The sequence below is a fragment of the Sinocyclocheilus anshuiensis genome, unplaced genomic scaffold, assembly GCF_001515605.1.
Source record: "Sinocyclocheilus anshuiensis isolate Anshui unplaced genomic scaffold, SAMN03320099.WGS_v1.1 scaffold475, whole genome shotgun sequence".
NCBI classification, from domain to species: domain Eukaryota; kingdom Metazoa; phylum Chordata; class Actinopteri; order Cypriniformes; family Cyprinidae; genus Sinocyclocheilus; species Sinocyclocheilus anshuiensis.
The window spans coordinates 950,200-970,319 of record NW_015549650.1 but is presented as its reverse complement, the minus strand read 5'-3'; the positions used below and the strand labels follow the sequence as shown (position 1 = coordinate 970,319).

At 38.3% G+C, this 20,120-nt stretch overlaps 1 protein-coding gene across 3 annotated transcripts in view; it reads left to right on the top strand.

The window, feature by feature from the left end:
- The window catches only part of mcu (mitochondrial calcium uniporter), a 92,758-nt gene that overhangs the window by 58,328 nt on the left and 14,310 nt on the right, over positions 1-20,120 (top strand). For all 3 annotated transcript variants that reach the window (XR_001630979.1, XM_016449474.1, XM_016449475.1), the window contains one exon: positions 19,249-19,312. Coding sequence is in view for 2 of the 3 variants with exons in the window: in XM_016449474.1 (XP_016304960.1) it covers positions 19,249-19,312 (64 nt within the window). In the remaining variant the exon portion in view is untranslated. The remainder of the gene's footprint in view (positions 1-19,248; positions 19,313-20,120) is intronic.

Here is a 20,120-nt window from a genome sequence, read left to right as displayed (position 1 = left end):
GTCCAGGGACCAGACATGAAGTTTCCAGAGGTCTGGGCGCGGGTGCCACAGGGTGCCCCGTCTCTGAGTCAGTAAGTCCTTCCTCAGAGGAATCGGCCAAGGAGGGGCTGTCACGAGGAGCATTAGTTCCGGGAACCAGGTCTGGGTGGGCCAATAGGGCGCCACTAACAGGACCTGCTCCTCGTCTTCCCTGACCTTGCACAGTGTCTGTCCAAGAAGGCTCACTGGGGGAAACACATATTTGCGAAGGCCCCGCGGCCAGCTGTGTGCCAGTGTGTCCGTGCCGAGTGTTCCCTCGGTCAGGGAGTAGAACAACTAGCAGTGAGAGGTTTCTGGAGAAGCAAACAGGTCTACCTGAGCGGCTCCGAAATGCCTCCAAATCAGATGGACTGTCTGGGAATGGAGTCGCTATTCTCCCGGAAGCGCAGCTCAAGACAGCTCGTCGGCTGCTCGGTTGAGCAGCCCAGGAATGTGAACAGCACGAAGCGACCTCAGATGCTTCTGACTCCAAAGGAGAAGGTGGCGGGCAAGTTGCGACATGCGACGGGAGCGCAGACCACCTTGTCGGTTGATGTACACCACAGTCGCAGTGTTGTCCGTGCGGACTAGTACATGTTCGCCTCGTAAGCGCCCTTTGAGACGGATCAAGGCGAGGTGTACTGCCAGCAACTCGAGGCAGTTGATGTGCCAGTGCAGTTGGGGCCCCGTCCAAACCCCTTACACTGCAAGCCCGTTGTACGTGGCCCCCCAGCCGGTGGTTGAGGCATCCATGTGAACCACAGCATGCCTGGAGACCTCTTCTATGGGCACCCCTGCCCGGAGAAACACAAGGTCTGACCACGGGGTGAAGGTTTGGCGGCAGGCCGGTGTAACTTGGACCCGGTAAGTGCCGCGTTGCCACGCCCACCTCGGGACTCGAAAGCGTGCTTGAACTTGCGTAGATCACTCGGTTAAGCAGAAGGTCAGGAGCAGAACGATAGAACCGCTCGGCTCCGAAGCGAAAAGCTGAATATGCGCTGCATCTGCTGCCTACTTATACTCATGCTGTGATCAGCGGCAGCTGGATGCAATAATCGCATGCCAATGTGGATGCCTAAGCAAGATCCCAATTCGTCGGTCATCTGACGGGACGTCGAGAGTGACCGACTGAAAGGGAACACCCAACTCAATCAATCTTTTGCACTTTATCCATTCATTGTACCCATCTAGTAGTTGTTAGTTACTCTTGTCTATCCTTTTGTTAATAAAAACCCTTTTATTACACTCGTGTCTTCATCTTGTTGATAATACAGTAAGAGGCTCTACAAGTGAACGATATCTCTAAAATCCTTCAGATTGGTCAAACTACAACTTCCTCCAATTTATGTAATTCTTATTTATTCAACTATCTCCCATGACTTTTCTTTACTGTCAAGGTAAAATTCCTGGCTGGTGCCCCGTAAAATAGTGTGACCAATATTAATATTTAAGCCCAAAGCCATTACACTTGTGGTGCTACATTAATCTGAAATCACTACATTTATTGGTGCCCCGTGTGAGGATATCTAACACTGAGATCACTACACCATACAGTGCAAATCAAAAAGTCACCAAAACGGTTTGGTTACCAACATTCTTGTGTGTTCTTGAATGTCGTATTTTTGACAATGTTGCCCAAAACTTGTTAATTGTCATGATGGCAGCCAAGTTCAAAGCTGATCTGTTTCTGATTCTAGCCACTGAGGAGTATTTTACATCAGCTTTAATGTGGCATTTAAGTCTGTTCTGCCTTTGAGTGCGTGTGTGAAGTAAAGTGCGTGTTTTTATTTAGTCTAAGCCATCCTCAGACACCATTACCCCAGTGACATGAACTTTAAATGACTGCTGCCTTCAGTGCAGCTACAGGAACGGATTATGAGACTGCTGGAAAACCCTATACTGCTCATTATAAGTCATGTCCAACTCTTTGTTTCATTTTTATTAATAACTGCTTGATAAGTCTAATGGCTGGGCGATATATTGAATATTCATGATATATTCACCCTGATTTTGCTCTTGATATAAAATTAAGAAACATTATGAATATCTAAATGATTTTAATTAGCTATTTATTGGCTGTTAGTTTTCCATTAGACTAGTCTCACAATCAGTCTTTATCTGATGAGTAGTATAAGATATGAGTTTGAGCTTTAAGGCGGAGATGTTTTATGAGCATCTCCAGTTTAACTTTTAGAAAATGGCATTAGAGTTGGTAAGTTCAATTCATCTCTATGAATTATGGTGCGTTCATCATACTGTACGGTTTATCATCATATCCAATAAACTTGCATGAACAAAATACAATAATACTGTACAATTACGATTCATAAATTGAATAACAGCAAAAACACCTGATGCACATTCTTTATTCAACATTTTGTAGCAGTACAGTTAAAACTACCCGTAAATATGAACTTCCCATGTTGACTTGAATGCTAGTTCAAACTGTCAGTTTCAGTAGATCAGATCAACTCTGATACTTAGAAGTCGCTGAACGACGTGTTTGAATATTTTAGTAAATTAAACATTATATTTATATAAACATTGTTTATTACTGTGTATTGGTGCATATAAATTAAAACAAATAAATATTATATTTACTTCTTTACGGTAACCATTACTTGCGTATAGTGGTGGTTTGGTCTAAATGATTTTTCTCATATTAGAAAAAAAAAGCTGATACATAAATACCAAAATTCTTATCTAATGTCAAAATGCTCAAAGATATTTTCTATAGAATTTTTTGCTGTATCACTCAGTAATACTATATCCACCCTGAGGACATGAGCCACAGAGAGAGGGCAGGCAGGCAGTGGAAACTTTGACACAAGCAAAGCAAGAAAGGGCCAATTCCCTCCCTCCCAGCCCAGCTGCGCCCCCCCAGCCCGGCAGACTGTGCCATGACCCTGGAGATGCCAGGATTCAGATACACAAGCCATCAGCGTTTCCACCGGCAAATAGCATTCCTGCAGAGGAACAGTCAGCCGCAGCTCTGCAGCGAGGGACGGACTAGGAGCCCAGGATTCTCCAGTGAGTCAGTGACAGGGGTTTGTGTGCTCATATTTGCGCAACTGTCACTGACGATTCTCCAGTGAGTCATGTGTGAGGCTTGTGTGATTGTGTGTTGGGTTGGGGTTACTCACTCTACTCTGGAGCCTATGGATTTTGCCATCTGCCTGCATATGCAACCGGATTATGATTCATTAGGTCGGCTATGCGCTCATACCCTACACAAATATATGAATGCAAACACTTCTAGCATTTTATGTTGCTGCATTCTGAGATGTGTTGGATCCCAATTCATAAAGCAATGAACTACAATGTGTAATATATTAGATTTGGTATATTTGGCACTTAATTTCTGGCAATATTGTTGACTTGACTGCACAGACACTATTTGAAGAAACTGACCTGAGCTGGACGATGACATCACTGAATCAACGATAAACTGACTTTAACTAAAAAACGTACTGTTTGCTATTGTCCTCTTTTTAGAGCTGCTTTACAGCAGAATTGAATTTTGTTTGCATTGACACTATTTTCCTGTTTAACACTGTAAAGCTGCTTTGACACAACACAGGTGACTTGACTTGGTATCAGCCAATATTGATGATTTAAAAAAATATATATTGATATCATTTGATATTGGCAATGCAATTGTGCACATATCCCCTATTTTTATAGTTAGATTATCTTTATCATAATCTAAAGTTGCTCTAATCTTTAAAAACACTTATAATTCATTATACTCTTTATACATTATACTCTGACTGGTGTTTGAGTCACATTGTCAGACTCTGGTATGTGTTTTGCAAATGGTGGGCTGCCCACATTCGCTCTGCGTATCCGTGTAAACAATGACATCACGCTCATTGTTGTACCTGCATGAATGGTCATGTGACCTGAGTTTTCGGTTGTGTAGTGTGGACAGAGATCGTTTCTGAAACGCAGTGAAAACGCCAGTGTAGACGAGGATTGTTTTCATTTTAAAACGCCGTTTTAAAACGAAAACACACTAGTGTGTAAACATGGCTATAGTGATAACCATAGCAAGGTTCCATTGCAAAAAAAGAAAAACTGGCATTAACAACTAGTTGTTTAGGTTCTGTACATTCTGCAGGGATTTAACGTAAATTTGATTGTCACTGCCTGAAATTTTCAGTTGAAAGTACAGATTTTGTAGTACTAAATTGTAGAATGTAGTTGTCGGTCCTGTAATGACCAAACCCTGAGTACTTATTTAAGGTTGTTTTGTTCTGGACACACAGAGGAGAGACAACAGGTTTGGTTGTGTGTGCCAGTGTTGGGAAGTAACTAACAGAAGTAGAAAGGCTACAACTTGGCATCTTTCAGTAGCGTGACAGCTGTTTTAAAATGTGCAGCTTTTCCCAAGCTGTTTATTCCCTATAAGTAGCAATCTAGCGTAACAAGATGCTACACTTTTATTTTACCTTGTTTTGAACACAGCTCAAGTGTTGATGTTTTTACCTGAAATTAAACTATTACATTTAAAGGAAGTTGAAATAAAATATAAATATTTGATTCGAACATTATCAGCTTAAAGTTATTTCAGTTAATTGCCAAAGCAACATTTCTATTTTTTGTAAGTAATACAATTTAAGTCAATAATACATCTGATTCATACAGTATGTGATATGATCCTTCAAAACACTCCAGGTGAAGAGCTGTGGTGGCGTCTGATTATACATAAAATCATTTTACAAGTGCCCTGGCAATGACTTTTACCCACGATGCAGCAGCCCAGTCATCACAGGTTCATATGGTAAAGAGCTGAAGGAGTAGTTTGGGTATTTCTGCTATACGTTCGATTTGAATTCTATTCAGCTCAGTTAAGTGCAGTTTGGGTGAGTGGATGCTATTTGTGAAAGTGTAGTACTGATGATTTGTAAATAGAGTAGAGCTCTTCAGAAACATGATTCTCGCTAATGGTGACCAGACCAGTTTCACATTTCCCTAAACCTCACTGCAAGTGAATGTGCAAACATCAATGATGTCCACAGATGATATAAATAAATGTATGATTTGCTGCGTCTCACTGAATCCAATGGATTCAAACAGGATGATTCAGCTGCACTGACTTTATACTTTCAGATGCAGAAAGCTTTATTTGGCTAAGATATGTTATATTGTGCTAATATGATGCTATATAAAAATAAAGTTTGGGAATCTGGCTGTAATGCTTTGTGTTTAATTTTTAAAGGTCAGACAACAACAGAGCTAGGGAAATAATTATAAGACAAACTTGTGTTAGAGACAACAACTAACATCCCTAGTTTAGTGTTTAGTTCCCACAAGTTTTTACTGCTCTGAGTACTAAAGATAGCTAAACAGGGAACAGCAGTCAGGTCACTTTGACACTGCGCTATACTATGGTTGCCATGTAAATGCAAATTGTTGCGATGACAAAGGATGCTTATATGATGTATTTTATCACGGCATAAAACAATAGCAGTTTAAAAAAATTTAAAACATTTAAAAGTTTGAGAGATAACTGATATGGATAGATATCTGTTAATTATGCAAGCCTCCTTCTGCCTCAGAGTAAAATAATATTAATAATAATATTTTTTAAAGTATTATATAAATCTTATATAAATAATAATAAAAATAAATGTTTTCTTGTCATTTTAGTTTTATGTCACAATTTCAACTTTATAAATATTAAAGTTGTGACTTTTATATAAAAAATTGTAAATATAAATTTTATATGGAATTGCTGATTAGTGTTCATAATTGTAACTTCATATTTAAAATCGCAGCTCGATTGTGACTATATATCTTATAATTGTGAGTATTTCCCATTAATTCGACTATGTTTTATAAATGTGACTAAACAATTGCAACTTTATTTCTCATAATTGCAGCATCATTTTGCAAAATTATGACTCATATTATTATGACTTTCTATCTACAAGTGTCAAATTATTTATTATTTTAAACATCACAATTTTTTTTTTTCGGATACATTGTTTATGATGCATGGCTTATTGGTTTTAGGCCACAAAAGGAGAAATGTAAAAAAAAAATGTCTTGCTTGTGCTCAGCCATATAATATTACTGCTTCTTAAAGTGTGATAGGTTTTAATAAAGTAAAAAAAAAAAACACAATGGTGTTTTTAAGGGGAATGGTGTGACTGTAAGGGGTAGTAGAGTAATGTAAAATCATCAGCTTAATTTAAGAACAACAGAATCAATGGGAGGGTTACACAAATATCACTCTGTGCATATGCATGTAATGCGCGCATGCATACCCTGCTGAGCGAATGGTGTCTGGGGGGCTGTAGCCCATCTCATGCTCTTAATGGACATGTTCATAAAGATCACCAATCAGTGAAATATATGTGGCTGTGGTTGTGTGTGAAACACCCAGATGGCCCTGTATCTGCAGTAATACTACAAAGTGCTGCAGCGCGCATTGATTAATGTTGCAGGCAGGGGAGTGTGTGCCTGTAGACGTGTTAAGGTGTTTTATTAACACAGCTTGTTATGTACTAGCCACATCCTGTGTTGAAGTCCTCACGTGCACACACATGCGCATGCGGTGTGAAATGCGTTCTGCTGAGCTATCTCAGCACAGTGCGGGGGTAGCGGGGGCGTTATAGCATATCAAACAGGGAAACACTAGGATTCAGAGTGAGGGAGGGAGGGAGGGGGATGCCGGCGAGAGGCGAGGTGAGGGGTAACCCTCCTTACAAGGCAAGGGATTCCACCACTGCAGTAATCAGCGTTTCCTGCAGTCTCTCTCTCTTTGTGCCGCTGCAGATTTCCCCTGTGCACACGCTCTCACAAACGTGTGTTCCCCCAGAAATCCTTTCATTGGACTCCAGTCATCAGTTAGCATGACACACTGGCTAACTCTCTCTCTCCTTCTGCCTGTACTGAACCGTTCAGACAAAAGAAACACAGTAGGATAGGAGAGAATGCAGGGGTCTTCAGACATGCTTTTCAAACTTAAACTATTCAATGTGAAATAGTTTGTGCATGTGGACACCACACCCATACTGTATATGCTTATTGAAACATAATTTCAAAATCATTGAATTTTATAGGGAGTTCTTAAAGCTTTAATTGTTTTAGGATGCTTAGCACTAAATATTGGAATATGGCTATACTTACATTTAGACACACAAGCATCCAAGTAGCATATTTAATTAGTGCGAAAATTCAAAATATTGCAAATACAGTTTGTGAGAATGGCATTTTCCTTCTGATGTGTTCAGCATGATGTATATATTTTTTTTACGGAAATAGATTGAACTTGTAGTTGCTGTGACTCTTCATAATTTTAACCGTAAAAGGTTGTAAAATGCTGTGCTTAATAACTGTTAATTGATTAACATAAAGATCCCCTACTGTAGCAGATCTAATGGGACATTTTATGTAATTTTACAGTAAAAAAAACGTTACATTTACAGTTTTTGGAAACAAAAAAGAAAAAGTCATCTTATAAATTACAGTAAAAACATTCCAAGAACTCGATGTCTGTGTGTATGTTTAATACCTGTAAAGAAGATGTGTTTACTTGTATAAGCAAGTGTTTCAAGAATTGATTTTTGGGTGAACCGTCACTTTAATATATTGTGGTTTAGAGTCAACTTTGTGTTCTGCGACATTAGACAATACTTTCTTCTCTGATTGAATTATCTATATGCCTTTTTTTTATGCACATCTACAAATTTATTCAGGAAATATATTTCCATTGTCATTTATGTGCTGAGAGAGTGGATATGTTTCGGAAATTTTATTCACATCTTGGTGTTTCCATTCAGAATTTTTCATGCAATATGCCAAAATATGCTTAAAAACTACATGCTGGAAAGTGAGGTCAGGTTTACTGAACAGGGTATTTTACAGTATGTAAGTGGCCTTTACATATTAGGATTGAGAGAATAGAGAGGATGTGGAGAGGACTGAAAAATAAGGGTAACATCAGCCAAAAAGTAAAATCATTTTAGCGGTAGAGCAAGTTATTACGTTTTGATAAAAGAATGATAAAGATGTCAGGGTGCACCAATGAATCGGTCCCAGTAAGACCAATAACATTACAGGATGAAATTTAATTTCCTTTCGGTGGAAACCAAGGTCTCGTGGCATGAGACTCTAAAAAACAGCAAGATTTGATGCAATGATTAAAAACGTCCGCTTGACACAGTTACATAGACCTACAAACAGAAAAGAGCTCAGAGTCTTGTATTAATAGTCGCTCAATTCTGCCATTTTTTTCTGTCTTTGGTGCTCTCACGCTGTCTCTCCTCCTCCGTCTGCCTAAATGACATTGATTCTACTGTGCCGTTGACCAGCCCTCTGTGTGAGCGTGCAGAGAGGACGGGAGGGGTTTTCTGGTTCCCCATCTTCACTACAGCCCTTCTGCTGTGTTCAACACACAACCCACACCACTGTGAATGCAGTGCTATTCATTTAATCCCACACAAGCTGTTCTCTTCTAATAACTAACCATCACGGCATCCCTTGATTCCTTACAGTGCAGAATGATGCTGTTAGGGTTGTGTGTTTATTTGCCTTTAGGGATGTAACGATTCACCGCGAGCCGGTTGAAAATCGCTACAAATATGTGACGATTCAAATCGGTTGAAATGTTAAACGATCATGATAAATTTTGGGGGTGGATGTTTATATGAATGTATCTCTGAGGGGAACTGACGGTCTTTAGAAAAGTTTAGATGATATTTTATTTTCATCTCGTCTCTGTATAATTCGTTCATAAGCGCAGTGCTGCTTTGTTTACAGCGGTAACCAAGGAAACGCTGTATTACTGCTGTTCCATAAGCGCCTCCTGCTGTCAGAGAGTGGGAAAATTCCAAAGGGAAGTGAGCATCCTTATGCCCTACTCCCTTCCAAGGGCAGAGCCCTTGAAGTGTGTTCTTTGAAGGGTGTAGGGCATAACTGTCTCTTATAAGCGTTTGGAACTCCCTTGACGAAGGGAATGACTGACCAAATGCTACCTTGACAACGCTGCACGTGCGTGCAGCATTCAGCAATCCATCAGTTGTTTCAAATAAATATATATATATATATACAGTGGGTACGGAAAGTATTCAGACCCCCTTAAATTTTTCACTCTTTGTTATATTGCAGCCATTTGCTAAAATCATTTAAGTTAATTTTTTTTCCTCATTAATGTACACACAGCACCCCATACTGACAGAAAAACACAGAATCGTTGACATTTTTGCAGATTTATTAAAAAAGAAAAACTGAAATATCACATGGTCCTAAGTATTCAGACCCTTTGCTCAGTATTTAGTAGAAGCACCCTTTTCAAATGGCTGCAATATAACAAAGAGTGAAAAATTTAAGGGGGTCTGAATACTTTCCGTACCCACTGTATATTTTTTTTTTCAAGTATTGTAATATTGTCTTATTTACTATTAAACTTTTTTAAACGAAACGTGCTTAAACTTGCTTACACTACCGTCTTAAATCATATTTCCATCACTGACAAAAAAATATTTTGCCTTACATTAAAATAGACAAATGTAATTAGCCTATTCTATTTACGTTAGTATGTGAAGTCGAAATCAACCCCAACTTTGCTTTAAAAAGCATCGCAAGATCTCCTAACCAAAGATCACATGATCACAAACGGAAATCACTTCCGTGAAGTGACCATCGCGTGTTCCCTTCGCTAACAGACTTCTGGAAGGGCCCTTCACGAAGGGATTCAGTTGTTCACTTTCGTTTGGAACGTCCCTACAAATGGCGCACCCTTCCCGAAGTGCCCTTCAAGGGCGGAAAAAAACCATTTGGAATTCGCCCAGTCTCATCAAAGACTATGGAATACCCAAGACGTGTCACTCGTATAGTTTTGAATGGGGAAAAATGCAACGCTCAATATGGCCGCTCTATCGAACGAGTAAAAGAGCCAATTGCTAAAAATTTCAATTTAGTTTTGTTATTTGACATATTTCTGTTTCACAAAGAAATGTGCAGCATTTTGTCCAATCAGTAATAAAAGGACACCTTTTCATTTATAATTTGTCTTAAATCTAATTTTGTTTAGAAAAAATTGTGAGAAAATCGAATAGTGAAATCAGTATCGTGAATCGAATCGAATCGTGAGTTGAGTGAATCGTTACATCCCTATTTGCCTTTGTGTTATTTTGCAACGTGAATCTTCTGTCTCGTCACTTTCAATTCATACTGAGAGCTGACGACTCAGAAAAAACAATTTCTTTTGCTGTGACCCTGTAGATTCAGTGGCACAAAAAACACTGGAAAAAAAAAAGGGATACGAACAGTTTTCACTCAGAAATTCAGCAGTCAACACATTAAATTATTAAGTAGAGAGACTAAAATAGTATTTAATAATCTTTTGTTTTAATTACAGCGTAGAATTGTTTTTTTTACAGTGTACACATTGAAATAAATATGTACAAACAATTTTCATAATCCTTTTTCAATAACAACTTTGTAAAATAATTTTTTTACAGTGTATCCGCAACATCAGAGGAATAAGAACGGTTCTTGATTCCTTAGTTCTCTGTGTGGTCTTGCTGCAGAGCATTCCCTGAGCTGAAAGGAGAACCTGATTGAAAACTGGTGGTGGCGGTCTTTAGTAAGGAAGTGTACGTGTGTGGGTGTTACTGTTATGATTGTAATGCGTCTCACTGCAGCATCTGATCACGGCACTTATCTAATCGCTGTTTGGGCTTCACTTCACGCTGACTAACTATTACAGGTACATTATGAGAGTACACACACTGCTGAGTCCACTGTGAGTCACTGATATGGGATGTTCTGCTGAAGTGTTTAGTCTCAGTCAGAAGTTTGACTGTCGAAAGAGTTATTTTAGTAGTACTTTTAAACTGTTATAGTGTTTATGTGGACAGGGCTGCAGTGTTATCTGCTTGGATCCCAGTCTCAGTTAGAGCCAATACAGCGAGTCTGACTGACTGGTGTAGGCAGCAATGAAGTCACCGTTGTTGACAGCCGACTGGCTCAGTCCTATTGAGAAGGAAAGCACAGAGCAGCACAGAGAAGAGTGAAGGTGATAAGAGATGCACTTTATTCTGTAAATGTAACGTGGGATGTACTGCAGGGCTCAAGAATAAGGATGGCCTGAGGCCAGTGTCAGAGAGTTTCAGGCCAGTTTATGGATTAGGTTACGCTTTATCAGATGATGATTGGGTCATTGCTTTTTCTCGTGATAATTTACATACATTTTCATTCCTTGCAAACTTAAAGATTTGGCTTTAAATTCTTCTTGCAAACCAGTCAGCTGTAATATTAGGCTTTGATTAAAATTGATTTGCTGTTCACATCATGTTATGATAGTTTTAGTATCTTAAGTAAGAATGAGTTAAAAATCTTTAATGTTTTGCCATGCCATCATTTTATGTTTATGAATTTAATGCTGCCTTGTAGTTTGTGTAATTATAATAACTGTTTAAACGCCAACTATTATTGCATGTTTTCTTTATAAAGACAACTTAACATTTGATTGATACATTTATATGTGTGAAAAAATGCATCATATTATTATTTGTAATCATTTTGAAATTAACCTTTATTGAAAAAATAGGAGCTTAAAATTCTAAATCTTAATATAAAATGATCAATTTAAATTCATGTTTTGGGGTTAGTGAAAATATGAGCAAGGCAAGTTGAGAGCTGAACTATTGATGCCACGGAGTAGAAAAAAATAAATTGTTACTGTTGAGTCCTGTATTGAAGAAACATGATATGACACGACAGGGGAATTAAGAGAATAGATAGATATAATGCAAAAGAGAGCGAACTTTAATGTTGTGTTTTGTGCCTTGCTGGTGTCCTTACTCAGTGGATTTGTGTAGATGGATTCACAGGTCTTTACACAAGGGCTGATGCTTCTGTCTCAGTACAAACTCTTTGTGAAATAGTCAGTCGATGATTGCTTCACAGCCTGGCCTGCCTCCTGAATTAACAAACCAAAGCCAAACTGTGTCAACTAAAACTCCAGCAGTGCTCTGCACTAACAACCCATTATCAGTTCTTACTTTAGCAGCTCTGACATGCAAAAAATAGGAGCTTAAAATTCTAAATCTTAATATAAAATGATCAATTTAAATTCATGTTTTGGGGTTAGTGAAAATATGAGCAAGGCAAGTTGAGAGCTGAACTATTGATGCCACGGAGTAGAAAAAAATAAATTGTTACTGTTGAGTCCTGTATTGAAGAAACATGATATGACACGACAGGGGAATTAAGAGAATAGATAGATATAATGCAAAAGAGAGCGAACTTTAATGTTGTGTTTTGTGCCTTGCTGGTGTCCTTACTCAGTGGATTTGTGTAGATGGATTCACAGGTCTTTACACAAGGGCTGATGCTTCTGTCTCAGTACAAACTCTTTGTGAAATAGTCAGTCGATGATTGCTTCACAGCCTGGCCTGCCTCCTGAATGAACAAACCAAAGCCAAACTGTGTCAACTAAAACTCCAGCAGTGCTCTGCACTAACAACCCATTAACAGTTCTTACTTTAGCAGCTCTGACATGCAGCTCCTCACCAGAAACAGCTACTGAACTAGTGCTATACAGAAATAAACCAAACATCAGCACAAGCCCATGTAGACCACAAGTGATAAATTGGTTCTTCTGTCTCTTTATATCTGTTCAGTAAATATCTAGAGGTCATCAGCTTGCACCACTGATGGTTTCTAGTAAGCGTTCCTGCTCGACTGCAGTATCCAACTCTTTGAGCAGGCAGATCTCAGACACTCCAGTTGGTAGTCGCCACATTGCATCGCTCCTCATTTGCACAAAGCTGAACTCTGCTCAACTACTGTATGTTGTAATAGCCAGTGTTGTATATACCACCTTAAAGGGGTCATATGATGCTTTTTAAACTAACTGCGGTTACTGAAACCACGCCTTCTTTCTTTGCGTGAACATTTGGGCTGCATTATGGTAATATTGCCACATAGTGAGGTAGATATGTGGGGGCGTGTTAGAACGAGCCGTTTTAGGGGGGCGTGGCAGTCTTAACTTTGATAAAGAATATCTCTTTGGTTTTGAGACTTTAGTCTTTGCAACTTCAGGGATCTTATCTATGCACAATCAGCTTGTAACACTCCAAAGAGAAAGGAAAACTTGAAATCGCATCATATGACCCCTTTAATCAAAGTCATATGATGCAACCAATATGTAGATACATGCAGGAAAAAAAACTAAGATGTCACATAGTGTCCAAAAAAAACAACATATAAACATTTATGTTATGCATATAAACACATTATGTGTGTATTTATTGTACGTAAAAATATAAAAAGTAAATAGTTAATTATTCATGATAGTTTTTGTTTGTTTACCTTGAAAAATATATATCAAAATGATAACGCTTTATTTTACGGTGTCCTTGTTACACAGGTTACATGTACTTGCTTTAGTAATAATGATAAATTCTGCATAATTACATGCAAATAACCCTAAACCAAACTCTCATCCTCAACCATATAGAAACTAAGTACATGTAGTTAATCAATGTTACTCAGTGCTTAAATGCATAATTACTCTGCCACAAGGACAACATAAAACAAATATGGTAATAATGATTTAAATGTGTAAGGAAAATGTGTTATTGCTTTTTACTTGATGATAATGGATTATATGAATGGCAAATGAGATTTAAAAATAGCTTCACCTTGTATACTAGGGCAAAGCTAGCTGCTAGCTCTTCTCCAGAAGCTCTCATTGTAGGAACATTGTTTACTGACAGGCTGCTAAAAGCCTGCTCACCTTGACTTCCAGAAACTGCATAGATTGGATCAGGTGATTTGAGCTGGCTCTTGCCATTTTTATGTGCAGAATTCTGTCTGTCTGTTTTTGTTTTTTTTTTGTGAATCTGAGAATTCACTTGATGTTTGTTTGGGTAAAGCTAAAGACCTTTTTATGTGCAGAATTCTGTCTGTCTGTTTTTTTTTTTTTTTTGTGAATCTGAGAATTCACTTGATGTTTGTTTGGGTAAAGCTAAAGACTCTTCCACATTTTCAGTCGTAATAATGAAAGCAGACATCACCCTCTGTGGAAGGATTGGTTCGTTATCTCTTCATTACTAATTAATGGCAGTCCTCGTCTGAGATCTGCACTTAAACGGCTGTCAGAGAATGCAGAGACCTCCAGTCTCGTTTTCCCCTCAGGCTCGGCACATTCTCTCATTAAACTGCTTCAGACCTCTGTGCTGTCTGTCAGTACTGTCATTTGCCATGTCAGATCGTGTGTGTCAACGAACGCTGATTGGCACTGGCATTGTATGTGTGGTGTTTTATTGACATGTGGCAATCAAACACTGGACCTATGACTTCCAGTTCCTGTATTAACATGTATTAGTTGCACAGTGGCCCAGTGCCTGCACTGTTGTGTCACTGTAGTGGATGTGAGTCCATCAATTTAATTAGTTTTTTGTTTTGGTCACGCAGTGTAAAGCATACATAATATTAGTTTTTAGTAAATTGGCCAGATTAAAAAACCTTGGCGAGAATGCTAAAAATTGCTTTTCTGACCATGGTGGCAATATTTAATATGTTGATTAGTAATCGGTTACCTTGAAAGGTTTAGTTAACCCAAAAATGCACTCACCCTCATGTTGTTCCAAACATATTGTTCTGGTCACTGTTTTTCATGCAAGGAATAATTGATGACTTCAGTCTCCTCCACTGACCAGTTCGTAACACATGACGCATAAATATACAAAATGCACATTTTTAAGACATAAAATGTATATGAACATTCACGTCGTGGCACTGGGCATGTCTGAAACCTTTTTTTTTTTTCCGATTGAGAAAATCCGTCTGATTCAATTGTTTACAAGCTTAATCTTTTCTTGTTGATCAGATTTTTTAAGGTCTAGATCCTTTCAACATGATTGACTTTCCAAATATACTGATGACTTTGATGATTTTATCGTATTATGTGCTATTTATTGGCTTGGTCAGTGTCTTTGTGGGTTTTGGTTCTTTTGCTGTTGTAAGGACCTTACAAATAAAATAACTGCACACCTTAGAACGTTCATAAACCATCAGATTCAAGCATTCAACATCCCCATAGTATAAGCACTTATAATGAATAGGGACTGAGGATTTCAATATTCAAATCAGACCCTTAAACTCTATGAAATGTTGTTTAAGTGACTTGTTTGCTATATATAAGTCTTCTGAAGCCACAAAGAAGAGATTCAAAACTGTAAAGGTTGTTACTCACTAATCTTGTCAGAACTCAAGAATCAGATCCGTCTGAAAGCATCATGCCAGACAGATTTTGTGAACTGGATCAAACATCAGTTAATTGAAAAGCTCTTAATGTGATGTGTTTACGAAATCTCCACTTCTCTCATAAACCTGTGAATGTGCCAGGGAGAGCTGGGGTGGCCACTTTCAGGAAGTAATGACTTAAAATTATAGTCTGTGAGCAGACAAAGCTACAGTATCTCATGGCTTTAGATTTGGGATATGGTGTTGTATACTATGGACTTTAATGATGCTATTTAAAATCATTTTGGAGCTTCATAGCCTCAGTTCCCATTCACGTTCAATTGTGAGTGGCCAGGGTGTTCTTCAAGAAATTCATCTTTTGTGTTCCACAGAAGAAAAAGAAAGTCTTGCCAGTTCAGAACAGTGAGCAAATAATGTCATTTTTTGGTGGTTTGGTCAAGTTGGTCGAACTGTTTAACCACTTCAAGCTGTGGTTTGCAGTGATTAACTAGCAACTAACATCTGTTAGTCCAGCTGATCATCCTCCTAAACCAGCTTGAATCAGTTCTGACTAGCTAGAAACCTTCTACCAGCTACTATGAAGAGATATTTTTGGATTTTTCAGCAGGAAAACCTACATACTTCAGAGATGTTTGAATATAGTTTGCATGTATGTAGATTCACCAACCAACAGCTGGCATACAGTGCAATTATTATCTGTTCACCTGAGTAGGGATGCACCAGCTGTCCGTAAGTTCTTACTTAAGTGAAAGAGGCTAACTAGTAACTACTGGCTAGTTGGTAACTAACTCTATACTTTATTTTGTTGCACCATTTGTTCGTTAACACTTCAGTATAGGACCAATTCTCACTATTAACTAGTTGTTTATTAGCATGCCTATTATTAACATATTGGCTGTTTATTAGTATTTAGAAAGCATTTATTCTACATAACCATATTCTACATCCCTAATCCTACCCAATACCTAAACTTAATAACTACCTATAACTATTAATAAGCAGAAAATTAGGAGTTTATTGAGGCAAAAGTCGAAGTTAATGCTTTGTTAATAGCGAGAATTGGACCTTAAAATAAAGTGTGACCATTTGTTCTTGTGCAAGAGCGTAACTAGTACTAACAGAGCGTAATAAGTTCTCTGTAAAGTAATGCGTAGTCAGATAATACAAAAGTTTACCTTCAGTGATCCAATAGCAGCCTTCAAATGCATGAGCAGAACTTGTGTTGAAATGTTGCGAATTTCAGTTTATACTTGGTTCTGACTTCTTTTGTCTCATGCAATTAACGGTAAAATATTTTAATTTTCATTGAAATACAACACTGCTTAACCATGAATAACATAATAGTTTTTTTTCTATGTAAATAACATTTGGAAACTGTATTTGAAATGAATAAAGATCAATAAATAAATACCAAAACACAAGAAATGACACGTATTATGATTGATTTTATTTGACATGCACAAAACAGACCGATGCACGTAGAGACGCACTGTTTAGGGTGGGTTCATGTCGAAGATGTGCTAACAAAGTAATTCGCACTGTATAGTTACGTTTCAGATAAGTTTAATGGTGCAACACAAAAATGTTTAGTAAGTTGTAACTTAGTTCAACTTTACATCAACACTAGGCTAAGTTGTAACTTACGAATAGCTGGTACAACTGACGACTGGCCTCTTGTGTGTTACATGTAAGCATGTAGGTCATGGTGTTACGGTAGAGTGAGTCATTTGCTTACAGTAGGAGTGGAAGGAGAACTTCACTGAGAGATGTAAACAGTTGCTTTTAGCCAAAACAAATTTACTACAGGCACAGTCCACCTGGAAAAACCAAGTGCTTAAGGGTGTAGTGCTGATACTTCATGACTTGTTCTTTACTGGTTCCTTATTTGAACCAGCAACCGTCCTATTACAAGCCCTGAGCTTTGACTGCTGCACCATAAATGACACAATGCGAGTAGATCTGCTGTGCGTATAAATTCTGTGGAGTATTTTGGAGTGCTGTCAGGTTAGTGGGGCAGCGTGTGTGGGTGGAGAGTCAGTGTGTAGATGCGTGATGCGTGGGTGGAAACATTGAAAGCACTATTTCAGGAAGACATGGAGCGGCCTGTGAAACACGCTGACAGCAGACTCTGGATCAGACCTGTTCACCTCAACGCTAGTTGGACACATGGTGCACAAAAATTACCACACTGCAAATCTCTGGACATTCTACAGCCAAACACACTTCTGCTATTGTTGATAACTCTGCAAACTCTCTCTCTCTCTCTCTCTCTCTCTGTGTGTGTGTGTGCTCGTAATGTGGTGTAAGACAAAGGTCTCATTTCCCTTGATCTCAATATAGAATCCCCATACAGTTTGGCCACAACCCTCTCTCTCTCTCTCTCACGCGCTTTCTCTCTATGTCTGTCTCACTCTTTTCGGTGATTGTCCTCTCCAGAGGCACAGTGGAAAATGTGATGTATTTTCCCTGGATTTAAAACATGTGGTTCCCTTCTGGCTGCCTCTCAATTCAGAAATGCCCAACTGCCGGTTTGAGAGAGACAGCGGGTTTTCATACTGGGCTTTACTATTGACATGTTTTGCTGTCCAACTCTCATTTGCATACTTTTTTTGCGGTCCTATTCTTTATATTGTTGTTGCCTCAAATGCAAACAGTGTTTTCAAAGTTCATATGCTTTAAGGTGCAGTCACATTAGCAAAATTTCAGTGAAATTTTTGACAAAAATGTCCATTGTCAAATGTGTAGTGATGCCTGAAGTCTTTTTTTTTTTCAAACCAAGGAGGTTTCTGTTGGTCCATGTGACAAATATATTCATGACCAACTTGAACACGAGTGATTTCTGACAGGGGAACCTTCGCCTCTCACACGAAACTCCCAGTCGTGCAGCTTTCTATTGAAATGACTGGATTTCGCCCGTGAAATTTAGCCAAGCAACAGTAAATATCATTGCACTTTTAAAGGGATAGTTTACCTAATAATAAATTCTGGTATCATTTATTCACATTCATGCTGCTCGAAACTCCTATGACTTCCTTTAGTGGAACACAAATGGAAAAATAATTTCCTGATCACTCTTTTGTTAGTATAATAAAATTGAGGATTAGGATTAGGGAACTGGATAAATCCAGTTTGTGAAAAAAAAATCTGACTTAAATGTCAATTTATTCATGATTCTGACATCTCCCATAAACTCTCCTCAACATGGCAATACGAGTAAAGGTCGATGTCAAAATGTGAATAATGACTGTTCCTCACACAATGCTTTCGTATGATGTAAGAAGACTTGGATTTATAATGCACAATGTCAGCTTTTATGGTTCTTTTTTGTCATCTTGGAGATTTACAACCCCAGTCCCCATTTACCCCCATTATATTGAAAGAGTGACCTGGATATTCTTCAGTTTTCTTCATATTTACCATTTGTGTTCTGCAGAAGAAGAAAGTCAGGTTTGGAATGACATGAAGGAGAGTAAACAATGACAGAGTTTCCATTTTTGGGTGAACTAGTCCCATAAGTTTCGAATTTTGTTGCCATTTCATGCATTAGTTGTACCTCAGTCACCTTTGTTCTTCATGGCACCTGTGCCATAAGTATATGAAGACAAAATAGTTAGTTAATATCTCACATTTTCCATGATTCGGTGATTCCTGCCTTTGTGTATTTGTTCAATACCACTGTGTGTTGCTCAGTGCCAACCCCCATCATATTGTGAAGACAAAACATTTCCATTTATCCCCTAAAGGATTGTTGTAGATCACATGAGCACTGTAACGTTTGCAGCAACTACTCAAAATGAAAAAAGGCCCATCTGTGATGTCAGTGCCATCGTATCTCACGCTCTACAGTCAGACAAGCCTGGATAAATGGAGAATGTCTACAACCATTTAAACAGACTCAGTTGCGCAAGCAGTTTAGTAAGAATATGTTTGTGTAGATGTACTGCTTAAGAAGATTCAACAACAAATGACCTCCCTCTTGTTCTCGCTCTTCTTTCGTTGTAGGGCTGGAAGGGCTCCCCCTCATGGCAGGGTCAAAGACTACTATGTTCACCCGCTGCGACAGAAGGTGAGTGGTCATGTTCATGCTCTGTTTATTTGTGTTTATTTGAACACATGCAAATGCGTGTGAGTATTTGCATTACTGAGCCATCACTAGGGCTCTGCCATGAATACCTTCCTTTGGGTCTCAGAAGCATGGTTTTCATTCGGTTTTCTTCAGAAAATTCTTTATTAAAGAGTTCAAAGCCTTGAACCAAACTGGCCAGTACCGAGAAACATACAGTATACACTACAAATAATGGCTTGAAGTCAATATTTGAGAATCTGGGAGAAAAGACAAAGTGACAAAATACAAGAATATGTACTGAACATCCTTAATGTAACTGGTATACTTAACTGTGTCAGTTGTAAGTGCAATCAGATGTTTGAGTATGGGTTTATTACTGTCATTTATGCTCTAACATTACAATATCCCATATTAACCAATATTAGGTGGATGGCTAGCTAATGTTAGTCGGCACTACCTAAAAAAGCTGTAGAGACTAAATCAATTGCCATTTCCTTAGTAACAGTGGATTATATTCTATATAAACATTTATATTTATGCCTTTGGCAGATGCTTTTATCTAAAGTGATAGATTGCTTACCCTTGGAATTGAACCTATGGCCTTGGCATTGTTAGTGCCACGCTCTATAGTTTGAGCTACAGGATGGCTATTTTATATATTGTGTGAAATATAGTTGAGTGAAGAAGTTCACTAACAATTTGACAACTAAACACAAGTATTAAGTAAATCAATAATTTGCTGATACACTCTAAAAAATGCTGGGTTGTTTTAACCCAACTTTGGGTCAAATATGGACTAACCCAACAG